The following is a 19,475-nucleotide window of genomic DNA, read 5'->3' as shown; positions in this document are numbered from 1 at the left end:
TCCCTTTCAGATTCAATCAACAATAAAAAAGAATTCATAAAATATATAACAAAAAGAAAATTTAAAAGTCTATTATATTACTAATAATTAAATAAGATTTATCAATGTAATTATCAATGTAATTATATATATTATTTTTACATTGTACAATATTTTGCAATAGTTTTATGTACGTAATTTTCGTTTAAAAAATCTTTCACGTGCAGGCAGCGCATATATTGAGAATATAAAAATATTATAATATATATGTAAGATATTGAGATGAGTACATAACACACGCGCTAGCTGAGAGATGATTAACGTCGTTTAGATCTACCGAGGGCATAGGATACGTAAATCTACGTCACCGGCATGTGCAAAGTTTAAGAATTGCCGGTTTTCTTACCTCGCATTTCCCAACGGAGAAAAAAGAGCGGTGCTCAAGTCAAAGTGAAAGGGTTCAGTCAAATTACGTAGCATTTTCTGGGAGAGAGATAATAAATGTACGCATCGATGCATTCCCAAGAGGGGGATGCTTAGATATCGATGGGAGGTATTATCATAAACACGTGAGAAACCCGAATTGACTTCCAGATCGCGGCGGTGATCTCCCCCGAGGGAGAGATAATTAGTCACGGTCCCATAGCTCTCCCGCATACGCCGTAATTATTTTTATAATCAGCTGTCGTCGCGCTTTCCCGGTAATCTATTCGCATCGAATGCGCGCCTCACCGGGAGCTCAGAGTAATAATTGCGGGAAAATGTAAAAGGACGCGCGGGGGCCAACAAAGAGAGCCTCGTAGAAGAGTCTCGTGTACGGGACATATAATATACATAATTAAAAAAGGATCTCGTAATTGCCGGGGCAATTACACGTTGCGCGCGCGATATTAATTTGCGCGGCTATTAATTTAGTGACCGGCACCCGCAGGAAAATCTATTCCGTGCACGTCGAACGCCAAAGTCGTCTGATTGGTGACTCGCGGCAAAAAATCGCTCGATGGCTCGATAATTATCGGTAATAATGTAGGATATATAAGTTCGTTAAATCATAGAATAAAATCTCTTTCGAGAATTTCTTTTTAATTATGGCGAATCACGCACTGAGAAAAAAAAAGTTGTTAACTTGACTAAATGCGTTCAACTAATTATTATTTCTTTAATTGAAATATTTAAGTACTTAAGTCAAATACGTCATGTTAGATTTAATATGTCGTATTTAATTTAAATACTTAAACATTTCAATTAAAGAAATAATAATTAGTTGAACGCATTTAGTCAAGTTAACAACTTTTTTTTTCTCAGTGCGTGATTCGCCATAATTAAAAAGAAATTCTCGAAAGAGATTTTATTCTATGATTTAACGAACTTATATATCCTACATTATTACCGATAATTATCGAGCCATCGAGCGATTTTTTGCCGCGAGTCACCAATCAGACGACTTTGGCGTTCGACGTGCACGGAATAGATTTTCCTGCGGGTGCCGGTCACTAAATTAATAGCCGCGCAAATTAATATCGCGCGCGCAACGTGTAATTGCCCCGGCAATTACGAGATCCTTTTTTAATTATGTATATTATATGTCCCGTACACGAGACTCTTCTACGAGGCTCTCTTTGTTGGCCCCCGCGCGTCCTTTTACATTTTCCCGCAATTATTACTCTGAGCTCCCGGTGAGGCGCGCTAAAAAAGAATTCATAAAATATATAACAAAAAGAAAATTTAAAAGTCTATTATATTACTAATAATTAAATAAGATTTATCAATGTAATTATCAATGTAATTATATATATTATTTTTACATTGTACAATATTTTGCAATAGTTTTATGTACGTAATTTTCGTTTAAAAAATCTTTCACGTGCAGGCAGCGCATATATTGAGAATATAAAAATATTATAATATATATGTAAGATATTGAGATGAGTACATAACACACGCGCTAGCTGAGAGATGATTAACGTCGTTTAGATCTACCGAGGGCATAGGATACGTAAATCTACGTCACCGGCATGTGCAAAGTTTAAGAATTGCCGGTTTTCTTACCTCGCATTTCCCAACGGAGAAAAAAGAGCGGTGCTCAAGTCAAAGTGAAAGGGTTCAGTCAAATTACGTAGCATTTTCTGGGAGAGAGATAATAAATGTACGCATCGATGCATTCCCAAGAGGGGGATGCTTAGATATCGATGGGAGGTATTATCATAAACACGTGAGAAACCCGAATTGACTTCCAGATCGCGGCGGTGATCTCCCCCGAGGGAGAGATAATTAGTCACGGTCCCATAGCTCTCCCGCATACGCCGTAATTATTTTTATAATCAGCTGTCGTCGCGCTTTCCCGGTAATCTATTCGCATCGAATGCGCGCCTCACCGGGAGCTCAGAGTAATAATTGCGGGAAAATGTAAAAGGACGCGCGGGGGCCAACAAAGAGAGCCTCGTAGAAGAGTCTCGTGTACGGGACATATAATATACATAATTAAAAAAGGATCTCGTAATTGCCGGGGCAATTACACGTTGCGCGCGCGATATTAATTTGTTAATTTAGTAATTTAGTGACCGGCACCCGCAGGAAAATCTATTCCGTGCACGTCGAACGCCAAAGTCGTCTGATTGGTGACTCGCGGCACTCGATGGCTCGATGGCTCGATAATTATCGGTAATAATGTAGGATATATAAGTTCGTTAAATCATAGAATAAAATCTCTTTCGAGAATTTCTTTTTAATTATGGCGAATCACGCACTGAGAAAAAAAAAGTTGTTAACTTGACTAAATGCGTTCAACTAATTATTATTTCTTTAATTGAAATATTTAAGTATTTAAATTAAATACGACATATTAAATCTAACATGACGTATTTGACTTAAGTACTTAAATATTTCAATTAAAAAAATGATAATTAGTTGAACGCATTTAGTCAAGTTAACAACTTTTTTTTTCTCAGTGCGTGTATGCAGATTATCTATCCGCGCGTTTACACACCAGAGTATCAGAACTCGACTTGTATCCATTTATTACATTAGACTTTCACGTAACATGTGATTAAATAATCTAAATTATTATAGCACGAGAAATAGGCGTGTATTAATAATTTCTAGTATGTTCTCCACATGAAGTTAAGCGTGTATAAGCAAATGTGATTAAATAAAATATTGAACAAATGTCTGTTATATAAAATTTCGGCGAAAAAATCCAAACGATTTAAAATTATATATCTGTGTGTGTGTATATTTTTGTATTATGTACATGTAAATATTTATTATACGGTATATAATTTCTCTAGTAATATTATCCAATTTTAATTATTGTTTAAATAAAATTTAAAAACACAAGATTTCACGCGCGTATAAAAATAAGAAACTGTTTCCGTTACACACAGGCGCGAGATTTTCAACTTTATCATTTCCTATCACTTGATGACATCGATCATTCGCGACGTAACACACACGATTCAATAAAATATATATTAATTTAAAAAAATAATAATAAAATATAATATAAATAATATGTGCGATAGAAATATATTAATAAAACAAAGATAACGATACATTCGTAAGAAATAATATAAGGAAATCATAGTTGCACAAAAAATTGACATATTCTATGCACGGGTGATTAATTGCTAGAAATTATGATCGAACCTTAAGATCTCACTCACTCGTTAATGGATACGGAGTCGTCAACACTCTGTCTAATTGCCATCATTAATTATTAACGGCCGCGTTAAGTAGCTATTAAACGATTATACGTGACAATAAAAAAAGCTTAGCACTTTACTGCATGGGATTTTGTGGATATATCAGGTCAAATTAACTCATCGCGTTTTCGCGCGAAGAAAAGTTTTGAGGAAACTCAATTGTTTGTATAAAATTTATCGGAAATCTTATCCGAGAGTGACAATTGTGAATATATGATTGCGATTCGTAAATACTTTATTCTATGATTTCACGGTTCACAAGTGGTGCAATTGAGAAGAACGATAAAATCGTACAAAGCACACGCATAATGACATCGCTCGGGGCGCCGAAGGTAATTGACTATCATCTGCGAAAAACCAGTCAAGTCATACGTTGTCAAAATCAAATTACATTCACGTCTGATTGCGCATTATGTCCATTAACATTATTATACCCGTTCATAACCGAAAAAATATCATCGCCATCAAAAAAGAGAAAAGAGAGAGAAAGTACATACTTACAGATATCATAATGCTTGAAACATAAATAAAGATATTGCGGTGTTATTTTCAAAGTAGTATTTTAAAAACTAAAGCTTTTCTATATATCTCAGGTTTATCGAACGATAATCAATTATTATCTTCGCGCAAAAAAATCTTTGTAATATCAAATTTAAAAATTTTCGTTGATATAAATGGCGCTTTATTATAGTTCCTAGATCACTTGATAATACGCTCAGATTTTTTACGAACAAATCATTTTCACAGGTTGACACGCCAGATTACTTTCTTGTCGATTTAGTCGCGGCATGGGTTCGTCAGTTTTTCTTGTGTGTTATCTACGATATTCAATAAGAAAATGCACGAGGCAAATCGAAAGATTAACGCGATAATTCATTACAACAGTAGTTGGAAGCAACGCGGAGAAACGAGATAAATTATAAAACGAAATAAATGGATTAAAGGATCAATCAAATTAAATTAAAATTTACATTTATTTCGATCTAACCTTGGAAGATTACTATCTTTGGGAAGTAGCTTAATTCCATTCCGTATCTCATTATACGTTTTTAATACACGACTTCTGCGGTCTCGTTGTTTGCCGTCGGTATACTACAAAATTGCAGTTTCGAATTATTTGAAATTTACAGCCAAGTTTGTCTAAATAAAAAAAATTCTCGCGTTTATGTATTCATTGTGAAATAATACGACATGTGCCTATCAATTAATTACAATCAAAAAAAAAAAATTTAAATTTATTACAATTAAAAATTTATTACAATTGAAAAATAATGATTGTACGAATTGAAAATTATTCAGCAGAGTATATTATTTAAATCGCGGTTAATCAATATAAGTTTCGTAGTAAAAATATTTTAGGAATTATAATTTTAATATATTGTATACACGCATGATCGTATTATACGCGTATTTCTACATTCAAGGTAAACGATACCTGGAAATGTAACGTGTGACGCGAATAGGATAATTTTCTTTGAAATATCAAGTTCGTTGCCACCGTGCGATTATCCAGGTATTAATCTTCATCTGCGAGCACTTACGACGTTATTATTATACCGGCTATGACTATAATCACCGTCGCAAAAACAGGAAGAAGTTACTTCAAGTTTTTATATTCTACAACAATAGCATTAAAGACGGAATTTACTATATCGAACAACTGATCATCGAGATAATATATTTGTTTCGTTCAAAACGAGAATGTAAAAAAGTTACTCGGTATTAAGTCATTAATAATAAATTACTTCTTCGCAACGCATCAAACTGTATTGTCAAATGCGAAACTGACTGATTTGACATATAATTAACATTGATCTCATAAATAAAGTCATATAGTTGCGACTCGCGCATATTTTTTTTCAGTGATGATTTAATTAATGGTTCGAGATGCAGTATTAGCATGCAAACGTCACTACTTTGTGACGGACGTAATATATAAAATGTGCGTGAGATGAATAATAGTGCAGTAGATAATACATAACAGGATTAGACAAGACAATCCGTATTTTCCTCGCATTAAAAATTCCTCTTAAAAACTTTTTTTAAGAGTAAATATTTTAAAAATTACTATTCTTAAATAATATATTTATAATATTTTTTAATCTTAAATAATATTATTAATATTTATCATTTCTAAGCTTTTTAAAACTTATATGAAATATACATTTCAATAAATTTGTATATAATTTACATTTCTAAACACTTTTAACTTTTCAAAGTCTAAATAATTTTTTTAAATAATTTTCCACTGCAAAAAATATAAATTATTTATCGTTTACATTATACATTTGCTTTGATACGAATTTACGTCACAAACTCCTTCTATATAACACGCGCAAATTTTTGTATAAAGAAATGTTTGTACAACGATAATCGAGAAAAAGAATCTAATGCGGATTATCGCGAAAGCTGATATAAAACCAGTTTATATGTACATTCTTCAATAGGATCGAAAGAATTTTTGTTTACATTCCTAAGGTTCTCGACAAGAGGCGGTAACATTTCGTCTCGTTTACCCGTCGTCGTATAAATGTCAGAAAGGAGAAATACCGCACCGCTCGCGAGCGTGCGATCAGCAACAATCCGGCCGGAAAGTAAACGGGATCAAAAGCACCAGTAACAATAGCCAAAATAAACTACTCTTTATCGTATGACAACGCATGATGTCGTATAATAATTATATTTTGAAAAGTGCTGAAAGATTTATATTGATACACCACGTATTCTAAAAGTTTTCAAAGATATTATATGTGATGATTTTTTATTATCTTATAAAAGCAAATATTTGATAAAATGTTATCATTTTTCACAACTTTTCAATTTTTAAAACAACGATACATTATTGATCATATAAATCTCGATTAAATTGCTTTTGTAAAAGTAATATATATTCGTCATTAAATTTAGAAAAATAAGATTTGTTTTTATATTTTATCTACGTAATTTTTATCCATTGACAATTTGCAAAAATATTTATCATTGTAAATAAATATATTAATAATTGAGTTCATCTCCAAATTTTTGTTACAAGAAAATTGATATTGACAATAGAATTATTATGAAAATTTGAAATACGGCAAAAACGAGATAGCCTCTTTATATTAACTTTACTTTAATATTTTTTTTATAATTTATTTAATAATTCAATTTTTTTCCAACTCATCCGCGAGTTTTAAAATTCCAAAATCGCGAATTACTCAAATCATTAATTTTGTATTATCTATATATTCGTGCATATATCTGATTTCAAGATTCCGCATTTCGAGCCACGCAAATTAAATATTAACTTTAAAGAGGAATCAAGTTTCGTGCTCTCAACGTATATTCATCATCAAGCGCGCCAGTAATAAGATCTTCATCTCATGTTGACATTGCACGCGATCTTTGTATTCGGCGAACGAAATCGGGAGTCAAACGACCCCTGCATTTAAACGCACGATATAAAAATGTAGGCTTGAACGATTAAAAATCTCGCTTAGATATCTCGAGAAATCTTGAACCGAGAAACTATCGTGAAATGCGGAGATTAAAATCGGAGAGAAATGAGAGAGGCTGTGTATATAAAATACGGAGTACGAGGGAGAAAGCATCGTATCGCTTACCTTGCTCTGGACATAGTCGAGGGCGAGCATGCAGTCGGAGTATCCACTCTCAGTCTTGATCGTGGTGGCACCCTGGCCGGGCCCGGTCGAACAGAATCCGGAACCCACAACGCCGACAGGCCCGCCAAGGCCGGCTGCCGCAGCGGCCGCGACGCTGTCCCGGTACCAGGGATACATGAGTTAATCTTGCGGAATGGAACACTATTTTTCGAATCTCCTCACAAACTTTGTTCGTCCCTCGTCCCGAACGGACTCGATCACTTTCAGACACGTCACGTTTTTTTTTTCCGCGCGTATATATATATATATATATCCTCTTTTTTCCCCGTCAACTTTTTCCCGACAATGTACGACGTATGCATACGATGCACCTCGCCGGCGATGATATCACTGCACCGCGAACGACGCGATATAGTCGCGATATCGCGCGCGGCCACCGCGCTCGCGCACTGACGACGATCGCGTTCTCCGTTCGTTCTCTCGCGAGAGCTTTCGAGAGAATCGCGCGTACAGAGGACGATCACTGGTATTCGCGTACAGATACAAACTCTCGATCCGTTCGCACCGCGAACGGAAGTCGCGTGCCGCGCGTACCTCCTCGGAGCCGAGAGACGACCGTCCGACCCCGTCCTCGTCGCACGGTCATCGACGTCGCCGCTCGTGCTACTCGCTGGCTACCTCGTCTCGCTGCTCGTCCGAGCGTGAACACGTCCGACACCGCACTGCGTCGTCAAACACGCACACCACAGCGTCTTCTTCTTCGGCGTCCCTCGCGATATTAAACGTAAACACAGCGCGTCGAGCCGGCTCGACCTTGCGTCAAGATTGTTACTCGACTTCTCTGTCTCTCTCTCTCTCTCTCTCTTTCTCAGTCGCGTTGATTGTTTACCTTTTTTTCCGAACTTGGTCGAGCGCGTTCCTTTTCGAGGTCGCGGCGAACGAATGAGCTAAAATATTCTGCGATAAAACTCCGATGACTAGATTATACTTTTCCCGTCTTGTGTTTCGATTTTGCGAGTTTCACGAGAGACACAAAAGATCGCCGCGAGCCCGCGCGCACGCGGGCGCGTGTCGCGCGTCCGCTCGCACTCCACGTTTCCGTGCTGTTCGAGTAACGCGCGTCGGTATCCTCTCGGGAGCGCACGGCCTTTTTCCTCCCTCCACGTAGCAAGAGAGTACGTCCGTTTTGCGCTGGTTCGCGACAGGTTACGTGGCCGCCCGGGGGCTTCGCTCTCTTCACGGACCATGCGAGATCACGCGTCGATCGACGATCGCGCGACGTGTGCCATTCTCCGATCTCCTCCCTTCGTCGTTCGATCCATCGATCGGCGCGTTATCGTTGCCGCTCATAATACACGTAGCACACGGCGCGGATACTCGATCGTGAGAAACATCACCTATGTAATTATCTAATGCCGACGGGGGCGCCCGCGCTTCGAAATCCGCAGCGCGATACGAGCGCTCGCGGATCGCGCCATAACCGCGATGACAAACAGCGCGAGATGGAAGCTCGATTGTTATGCGACGCTAACACGCGGCAAATTAATTTTTTCTATCTCACTGTTTTTCCTCACTCTATTTTTCCTTCCCCCCCCCGTCTCTCTCTCTCTCTCTCTCTCTCTCTCTCTCTCTCTAAAGTCGTCGAGAAACGGAGTCTCCACTGTCGCGAGCGAGGATCGTGATTTCGATCACCGCAAAAATTCTTCGACTTTTTCTCGTCTGAAAGCGAGCGCGCCACAACCCTCCCCCCTATCTCTTTTTATCCCTATGTGCCCGGGACGCGTACGACAAAAAAAAAAACGCAATCGCGGCAAAGCTCGGATATCGTGAACCGTGAACCGCGGACGCGGTTTCAGCACTGACGCGGGAGCCGCGATTCGAACGACCGTTCGGCCGTGCTCGGCCGTCTCCGCCGGTACTCGTGTCTGCCCCTCACTGTCCGCCGTCACTTGCTCGTGCCGCGCGCCGACTGGCGGCGGGGGAAGAGCGACCTGCCGCGGAAGAGTGGGAGAGTGGGGATGGGATACACAGAAAGCGTAAACTCTTTCTCCCTCTCCCTTTTGATAATCACTATCTCTCTCTCTCTCTCTTTCTTGCTCTCTCTCTCTCTCTCTCTCTCTCTCTCTTCCTCACTGGCCGGATACCGCCAAAGTGGGAGCAACAGCTTCTCTTGAACACAATGCTCTAACGATACCAGTCATTCTGATATCGTATAGGAAAAATTCCTTTCTATTTTGCAATTTTCAAGAAAAAGATATGATTAGAGTGATTGAATTTGATGATAATAAATGATAATTTGATGCAAAGAGACGATTATGTTGCATTTCACATTTAAACTCTAAACACATTCGTTCGTTTTTTAAAAAGACGAGAATAATTAATTTCGTAATTAAAATAATTAAAATAATTATTCAAAATATAAATGTAAAATGTAATTTCGCCTTATTTTTTAATATCATATCTTGTACTATGAAATAAATTAATTTAAATCCGTGATTGATGACTTGTCGAACATATTTTAATCATGCAAAAATTATGAGGTAAATGATATATGCGTTGAATAATCCTGTATGCTGTATCGCATATCAAGATGTTGTAACGTAATTCATAAGTCGCGTTCTCGATAATTATACGGATGGTTCTTCCCCGCGTATATATATATACGGTGTAACCACTAATTTTCGCGAGAGGAGAAAACAACGACGCGTCGAAACGATCATTACCGTACCAACGAACCCTCGAATTCGCAAGTACGCAAAAACCTAGCTGAATCACCGCGCGTCGACCTTGACGAGAGTAAAAATCTCGGATCGTGAACACGGAAGGACGAGATTCTGACCTCTCGCGACCTAATTCCACGGCATCGTCCTCGGCGTGGAGAAGCTTGGGAAAGGTCGCGAACGCTGTGAAACATCATGCAAAACCCCGCCCCTGAAATGGTTCACGAATTCCGGGGGTATTTCTTCGGCCAGACACGGAAGGGGGAAAAAAAAACGGTTCTAGGATAAAAAGTCATCCATCGCGGAGGGGTCGGTGAACCCACGCAGATACATTTTAACAAGTTGACGTCCTTTTCTGATTTTCACTTCGAGCAACGGTCAATTTAAGAGTTTTGCATGTAAATTGCGACTGTTTATTTAAAACTGACATTAGAAGAAAAATATGTCAATATTAAGATTTTATTAGAATCCACTTCTACCGTCTCGTTATATTTTATTTTGATGTAAGTACAAAACTACGAATCGCGAACTAGTTGATGTTAACGAAAGAATATAATGTCCCGCGGATGAGATATGATAAGATATTTAAAAATTAACAATCTATTTAAATAAAATTCGACTCTCTTCATGAGCCTACTTTTACTGTTACGCTTTACCATTGACCTTGAATCGTATGCTTCGCAATCCGCCAAGTTTGGATAAAAAGAGAAAGAGAGGATGTATGAGAAGCAAAGTCGCCAACCCCCGTGGTGTGGACCAATAAAAGGAGCTATAACCACAAATCTTATCGCCGGAGACGAAGAAAGACTAAAATGGGGTTGATGGTCATGGTTAGAGAGGGTCATGGAACTCTCGATGCTCCAGTTTCTTAAATGCGTATGCATTACCGGTAATATTATATTTTCATAGGTCAGTGAAAAACGAAACGCGAATCCGCGAAAAGGGATGCCCGCGAACGTCGATCGTAAAAAATAAATTAATAATATATATATATAAAATTAAAAAATATTAATATTTCTCTCACATGCTATATTAATTACATACCATTATTATAAGATCGCTGCAATTTTATCTTAAGAAATTGTAAGAAATACAATCGGTCTCAAATAAATATATACGTATTATTAATCACGCATTGCATTTTGTACATAGAAATTAAATATATAAGTTTGATTAAGCTTTTTTTTCTTAAGCCTTGCAGATTTAAAATGACGGAGAAAGATTAACCCGCGTATATTTCAGTATATAACAATATATCTCAATCTCTTTAATGAGTAACACTCTTACCTCACGATCAGTGAAAAATCTAGCGATGTTGTGGGTTTATTCACTGGCCATTAATAAGTACTCTATCCTTCCTTCTTCTCGAAGAAAAGAGCAACGAAAACGCGAGCGACATTGTCGACCCCCGCGGAGTGCCCCAAAAACAAGCTATAACCACAAATCTTATCGCCGAAGGGAAGGGCGAAGAAGAAGAAGACCTCAAGGGGGGTTGCTGGTTAGGTTAAAGGGGGAGTTCGTTCCACCTTCCGAGCTACCTAACAAGTAGCTTGTAAGAAGAGCCGTTTCGCCCGGTGATTCGTGCTCGTAGAGCTGCTGCCGCTGCCCCGAGGAAAAACTGCGACACGGTTTTTCGGCCAATGGGGTTCTTCCTCGAAGTTCAAGGCCATTCTCAAAGATAGCTATAGCATAGAGGAGAGGGGAAGCTTTTTTGTTTTCCATGCTCTGGCACTGCTATGAGGGCGACCGACAGACCGACAGACCGACCCCGCCGCTGCCCGGCTCTACGTCTCGCTCTTCACTGGCGCCGGACTGTTTTTTGACGATTACCCGTTCTCTACAGTGACACATCGACGAGAATTTTAATATACATATATCTTTTGAAAGATTGGGATCAAGTTTAGATTAGAAAAATTTCGCATATGCCGAATTGTGGATCGTTTAAATGATTCATGATACATAAATGTAAGTCGGAGACACGCAGAAGGTTGATGGAAGGATGCAAGAAGATAATCAAAGAAAATTGCTGCAGTCGATGAGCCCTAATATGAAGTAATAAAACTGTAATTGTGTGTATGATGTAACATTATAATTAAATACAAATGAAATTGTTATTAGTATAAATCACGTATTGGATTATTATATGCAATTGTGACAATATGTCAATTAGCTCAAAAATTTATCAACTATTGACACATACATTAAAACATAAATCAATCATATTTTAATTTCTTCTTCACCTATATAATTTTTATAACAAATTAGCTTTAAATAGAATTTAATTACATAAGTTTAAAATTATCTTATATTATCATATATATATATTGCTACAAAAAATAAATGTTCTTAGTTAAATTAAAGGGAAATTATTTTTTTGTGAACCTTCTTTCAAATATCTTCAATTGTAAATAAAAAAATCACATATAGATTATTTTTATCTGTGTCTTTTCTATGATAAGATTAATCAGAATTTTTCCGATATGAGTCATCGTCAGTGAGTAGAATTTTTGATATCCATTCATAAAGACCAAAGAAAAAGTAAATCGTTGAATGTCTTTAAAAATCCTTCAACGACTTGTTCAATGGCGCCCGGTCGATCGGCCATGTTGTCTTAAATGAGCAAGGCGAAAAGGGACATGGAGGACGGTCCGGAGCAATGTAGCAAGAAATCATGAAACGGAGTAAAAGGATGAAGACAGAGATTAATGAGAAATGAATCTAGCAGAGAAAAGGAAGATGGAAGAAGCTCAACTTGAGTCGAAGATCACGACAGCGTGTATAAACGGTCTTTTAGTGGATATGCAACATTGAACAAAATATAAGGCAGTTATTACAAAATATTTAAAATATATAAAGTCAAAATTAAATTTTGTTAAAAATCACTACGTAAAAATCTCGATAATTTATCGTAAAGTCTCACTTTGGGAGATGTTGGTAAATCTCTGGAACTTGATGAATATAAAACGGTTACGATAGTTAATTTTATTCGCAGTTTTCATGTTTTTAGGAAGCTTCCGATTTTTATACAAATTGTCGAAATACAATACCGGTTATAAAAAGAAACGATGACGCGAGTCACTGGCAATCGCAAGCAGACGCGATTCGACCATTTTCATACGGGTTAACGATAACGCTGACCCGTGTTTCGGTTGCAGCAAACCTCATGCATAATTAATTAAATGGATATGCGCTTTCGATTGCAGTCAAGCAGGCACGAGCGTACACGAAACGGCCAAGCCTTCCACTCCTCCCAGGGGGTTGGCTCGCTTCATTTAGAAAATGAAATTGCGCGGGGGCGTGCTCCCTCCTCGAAAGCGAACATGCGCATCTCGCTCACCTCATCCCTCACCTAGGTAAGCGGAGGACCACGGCTTCGATCCTCCACCGTCCGGAGGACTCCTCGTATCGTATATATAGCCTGCGATTCCTCCCCGTATATATTACAAGGAAAATGGTAGTGTTTTTTTGCATCGTATCGCGACTCGTTGCCCTACGTTTTAAAGTGGACCTACTTTGTTTATTGCTGTTTTAATCGCATTCATTCGGTCATTTTTAACCGGGATTGTGACGCGAAATGATAACCGCAGCACCAACATATTTTCTTGGAAATGCAATAGCTTACGACGATATTTTTTCATATCATGAAAGACGCCACTCACGAAACGGTTGTGCAGATTTACAGCGATTCGGAGGAAGATGTCATATTTAAATATTCCTTCAATTTAATTCTATAAAAATCTTGAATCACATAAAGACTTTATCCCGAAATATTCTCGCGTTATTTCTATCCGCATTGTTACCTTGCAAAATGAGATAAAATACGCGATTATTGATAAATGCACGATAATTACGAATTTCGAATTTATATCAGAAATGCGCAACGGCAATTCGATTCTCGTAAATAACGCGACATACACAACAGAAATAGATAAGTACAATTTGAATGTTGGATTTGGTCGTCTAGCGTGATAAGGGTAGCGAGATGGTTGCATTCTGAGAGAAGGGATAGATAACCCAGGAGGTGAGGAGAATAACGGAAAGCAGCCATGCGCGTTTGACTGCCATCGCGGTATTCTGCCCCTTCCTAACTTCTGTAACGTGGAAGATAGGTCAGAGGTCGATCTCGTAAAAGAAGGTAGTGACCACACCTGTTCTGAGATAGCGCAAACCCGTAAATCAAAGGTAATACCATTTATCTACGAAGAGAAAAAATGACTCGAATCAATTGCACGTATTCTTCGATACGTGCAATTATAGATTTAATTTAAATAAAAAAGATCGATAATCATATGAGAGTAAAAACAACTTCGTCAAGTTCATCACTTTAAAATGGCATCTCTATTTCATATGACGTCAGAGGCAATAGAATATTCGAACGAAAAGAAACAATGGTGCGAAATACAGAGACCGTGGCTCGGTCGAGCGGAGAACGAACGCTTTTCTCGCGAAGGGACAGGATACCAACGCAGGAGCAACCCCAGCGGAGGAACCAAATACGTAGGTCGTTCGTGAGAAGGATAGCGGTTGCGCGGGGATGTACACAGAGGAGAACCAGACACGGACGGAGAATAAGGAAAGATCTAAGTCTGAGCGAATGTAACAAGATGGAGAGTTAGAGAAAGGGTGACGGAGACTCGTCTGGAGAGCTCGAGAGAAATTAATGAAAAATATCAAGATACGGTGGAGGAAAGAAGCACGGGAGCTGGAACGTAGAAGCAGCTCATGGTGGGAGGAGGACAACGAGTGGCTGGACGGAGAGGGAGAATGGCGAGGAAGAGGGAGCGTTAGGAGAGGGATTGAAGGGGAGAGAGAGGGACAGCTCCGATGAGTAGTCGATGAGGAAGGTTGCCGCTGTCGGAGCACTCTGGCAGAGGCGTTACTGCGGCTGCGTTTCTCATTGGTCGAACATAAACTGGTCTGGTTGCCACCCATCGCAGGCGCAACCAGAAAAAATGCGGTCTCCCCCAGAAGGAGGAAAGCGAGCGAGCAAGGAGCCAAGAGGTGGCTGATAAAGACGGGTTCGTAGATACAGAGCGAGAAAGAGAGAGAGAGAGAGAGAGAGACAGAAGATGGTGGAGGTGTAGAAGGAGAAGGAGGGGGAGGAGGAGGAGGAGGAAGAGAAGAGAACGAAGAAGCCGGACAGGAGCTGGTTCCGAGCATTACACAGGATGGCGAGTCCTGCATGCGTTTGGCAACCCCGCCCGAGGGTTGACTCCCGGGTACCACCGGCCCTTGGTGCCGCCATTACGGCATCCAAGAAACCCCCTTTTACCCTCCTCTCCCAGCTGCGACCTCCCGCTCCTCCGCTCTCGCAACCCTCCCTGAGAGGACTCGCGAGGAGACGCGAGCGATAGATCCGGATTCTATCCCTTAATATAGTACGGATTAGTTTTTTAAATACGTCCCTCGGAAAGATGTAAACGTTTTAGAAATATTTGATTTAGACGAATTCTCATCAAACTTGATTGGATCTGATTTTTTTTTTTTTGTCAAACCATATGCAGTAGCATCCAGCAAGTAGTTACGGATAGTCATACACAGACAGCGTATTTTAATTCATACCCGCTGCTTTTTTAATATTACTGTGAGAAATATTAAATATCAATACATTTTCTCTTTTACTATATGTTTAACAGAGACGCTTTTTTCTATTTGAGAATAGGACAATTAAATGACAAAATCAGAGAATATAAAAATAACATTATATTCAGTAGCATATAAATAATAAGCATGATATTGTGCACCATATCGTTATCTTTACTTAACTGATTGTCTTTGAAATATTTTTTTTTTTTCAATCAAAATAATCAAGCAGACCAAACTTTTTTAGTTGTTCTTATTGAAATTTCAAGTAGCATGTATGTGTAGTAAAATGTTCAGAATCTTAGTTGCAATTCCGCGGCACAAAAAAAAAGAGCGCAGGAATGTGTTTACCAAAAGTCAGCATAAGAATGGATACGAGGAATGTCACGAGAATGTTTATTTTTTGACGTTTTTTTACGGACATGTATACGCTTGAACGATCGTTGAGTATTGAATGCATTAATTTTGTTAAAAATTCCTTTTTAGAGCAAATGGAGGACAACGTGTTATTCATTGTTAGGTATAATAATGCGGAATTGTCATTCTCAAAATTAATCTTGTGATCAAAAGTAAGAATATATGTTTCGATAAATATAATATGCCAATTCGTTGCATATTATACTATTAAATATAATATTGCAAATGATCTACAACGATATTATTTTGTCGCATATTTGGATAATAGATAATAATTAATTATATATAAAACACACATATATTAATTCATATATGTAAAATGTAATACCGTACAAAACGTCTAATTAATGACATATTTCCTAGCATAAAAAGTATAACATTATTCAAATTCCTATTGCGGCAAATCGCGATGAAAAACGTGCTCGATCCTCTTTAAATCATTGTTAACGCTGATAACAATCTATTAATGCAACAGATCCGCATACTCTATCTCCCACATACATGGTATCGCTGTTGATAATTACGGCATTGCGATGCAACCTCACCTTTTCCTTAAAAGCGAACGTGGAATTTTCTTTAAAGTTGCAGCGCGGCTTTCTCGCAGTAATACGGAAAGGGCGTTGACAATGTCAATGACACCCAGCCGGCGAATGTAGAAAAAAGGAAGTCACGTACAACCGCGCAACGTCGTCTAGCAACGAAGATAAGTATCGCGCCAGATGAGTCGGAAACGAATCGAGAGGTCGCGCTTTTTATCGCGATCTAAGACCCGTCAAATTCGTCAAGATCCAATCTGTTTGCCGTAACGGTGACGCTTTCTATCGATTATCAGCGCGTGCCAATAACTTGGAAGCGACTACTCTTATCCGACAAGCGATTGCATCGATCACGTCCCATTTTATGCACTATTTCGAAAACAAGTGCGACTTTAACAATACGAATTAATGCCTTTAAATATCATTGTTTTATAAAATATTATAAAATTTAATAATATATAGATAAAAGAGAGAAGTTTTTTAATCGCAAATAATATCGATCAATATTAATAAAATAGGCTCTGAATTAATCAGGTATTTCTTCTGTGAATAAAGAGTATATTGTAGAATTATATTTCATTATAAGATTGTATTATTACAAGAGATTATTGATTATTATTATTTACGGCAATTTGTGGCACAACGCTAAATCTATTTGACAAATTACATTCATCATGTACGATATCTCGAATAATATTTTTAATTTCTTTGGATAACGGTCTCTCAAAATGCAACGCACGAGTCATAGATTTAAAGTTGGTCGCCTTTCTTGCCTCGTCGCCTTTCCAAAAAGAGATGTAAGATTTCCTTCTCTCCTATCTCGGTGTATTGCCCTTTTTTTTGATCGGCATTTTCAGAGTCCGTGACGAAAACCTGACCACTGATGTTACGAATCCAATTTTCACGCTAAAGTTATATAGTTTATCGTCGGCGATTCGATATCTAGATAAACCGTTCCAAGATCTATCTGATCGGATAAATTAACTGTCACCCATCACGTTCAAATGAAATAGTAAAAATAATGAAACGAGTCTAATATAACACGAGGAAATAAAAAGTTGCAAACGTTAAAGTTTTTATATTAAATATTTTAGCAACTCCATATGTGAAATTGACTAAAAATGATTTTTTTTATTTTTATCACCTACATATATTGCATTTTATAAAAAATGCAACACACACATACATAAATATATGTATATACTATATAGATGATGAAAAATAAATCTATATATATCGCATTTTTTATAAATAGCAACATATCGTATATAGATGATATGTGATTACGATTTAGATTCGCTATCGAGATAATTGACAATTTTATAATTTTTACTCTATTCGTGTAGACACATAATTCAACAACAAGGAAACCAATTCGAGCGTAACACGGAGACGAGGAGCGCGGCCAGGGGGAGAATTAAGCATAGTCATATTCGCAATTAGAACGCGGTCTAAGTTCCCTCGTTTGCGGATTTTGCCGCGTAATCTCTTGCGCCCGTTTGTCCTTTCTCCCTCGTACGGCAAAATCCCTTTTCCCCATGACTCAGGATTTTTCTCATTCTCGAAATGATCGTTAAACGAGTGATTCGCCTTATCATACGTTTCGATGAAATCGCATAAATGTTTTACCTTGTTAGAGAGGCAAAAGTGAGAATAATCTTCGATGATCTCTCTCAATTATTATCGAACTTACTGTTATTAGATATTCCATTTTGAATTTAATGTTCGATATATAATTCTTACAATCAAATATATATTGAATCTTAAATTGATGAAAATTACAATAATAGATAGATCGCGTTTCAGAATATCATTATATTGCTCTTTTAACTCGCGGAGCAATCAAGCGTTTCGTGAATAATATTAATGAAGGTCGTGGATTAATTTCGTTCTTGTTGGCGGATTATGCGAATCTTTTAAAAAGAGAATTGGGAATCAAGCGGAGAGAAGCAAGAACCTCATCCTTTCCTATAATCCAAGGGATAAAATTCGCAAATTACTCACGAGATGAGGGTGAGATATGTACGCGATTATCACACATTCTTCATTATCCTTCATCGCGCATGGAGAATAAAAGAATAGTAATTCAAGAGATTTCGCGATAACAGTAGTAAAATAAATGTAAAATTACAATTTTATCTAAATGAAACTGTAACTAATAACAAAAGTATAAATATCTAAAGAGAAAGAGCAAATTTTTTTTTTTTAGATACGTCAAACGCACGAATAATGTTGTCCAGGCGATTTAAAATTCCGGCGGCGCAAAAACCGAGAGGGAAGAGAGCAAAGAGACAGAGAAGGAAGGAACAAAATCCGTTTTGTAGCGACGAACAGTAGCAGTATCCTTTCGACCCAAGGATCCGCCCCCCGCCCCGCATCGTCTACTCTCACTGCTCCCGCCGAGAGATCCTTTTTTTTTTTAGCACGCACGATGTCTTGGTGCCGGATGGTTCTTTTCGTCGCTCCTTAAATTCATCCTTGCCTTGGCCGCGGTAGTAAAAGCGCGCGCACGGGTGCTTTACGAGTGTGAATAGACGGTCGTCCAATTATGCGGCTTAATTTAAATGGGATAATTGCGTCCAGAACGTTCGAGCGGCGTCCTGCATTATGCTCACGTGGATATATTCATGCATGAGTGAGAGGGTGTGTTTTGCGCGCTAGTATGCGCGCGTATGTGTATAATTGGATCGCTTAGAAATATTTTTTCGGTTTACCGGCTTCCGTACGCCACGATAACCGCTGTAAACACCACATTGGTTTTATCGCAAATATAACGTCGAGATAATGAGACGGCTAATATATCTATCCACCCCATTATTCATTCAAGATGAATTTTATTGTTCACTCTGGATAAATTCTCTTCAATCATGATAAAAATATTAATAAATAATGAATAAAATAAATGATATAATAAACTAGAAAAATAATACATATATA

General features: G+C 38.0%; 1 protein-coding gene across 2 annotated transcripts in view; it reads right to left on the bottom strand.

The window, feature by feature from the left end:
• LOC115238432 (zinc finger protein rotund-like) overlaps positions 1–9,124 on the bottom strand; it is a 156,024-nt gene extending 146,900 nt beyond the window's left edge. For both annotated transcript variants that reach the window (XM_029812271.1, XM_029812272.1), the window contains exon 1: positions 7,283–9,124. In XM_029812271.1, the coding sequence (XP_029668131.1) occupies positions 7,283–7,459 (177 nt within the window). In that variant the 5' untranslated portion in view covers positions 7,460–9,124. The remainder of the gene's footprint in view (positions 1–7,282) is intronic.
• Positions 9,125–19,475: the final 10,351 nt, after the last annotated feature.

This window comes from Formica exsecta, unplaced genomic scaffold (assembly GCF_003651465.1).
Source record: "Formica exsecta isolate Colony F162 unplaced genomic scaffold, ASM365146v1 scaffold337, whole genome shotgun sequence".
NCBI lineage: Eukaryota > Metazoa > Arthropoda > Insecta > Hymenoptera > Formicidae > Formica > Formica exsecta.
The sequence above is the reverse complement of the archived record's forward strand: the minus strand, read 5'-3'. Positions and strand labels throughout refer to the sequence as shown.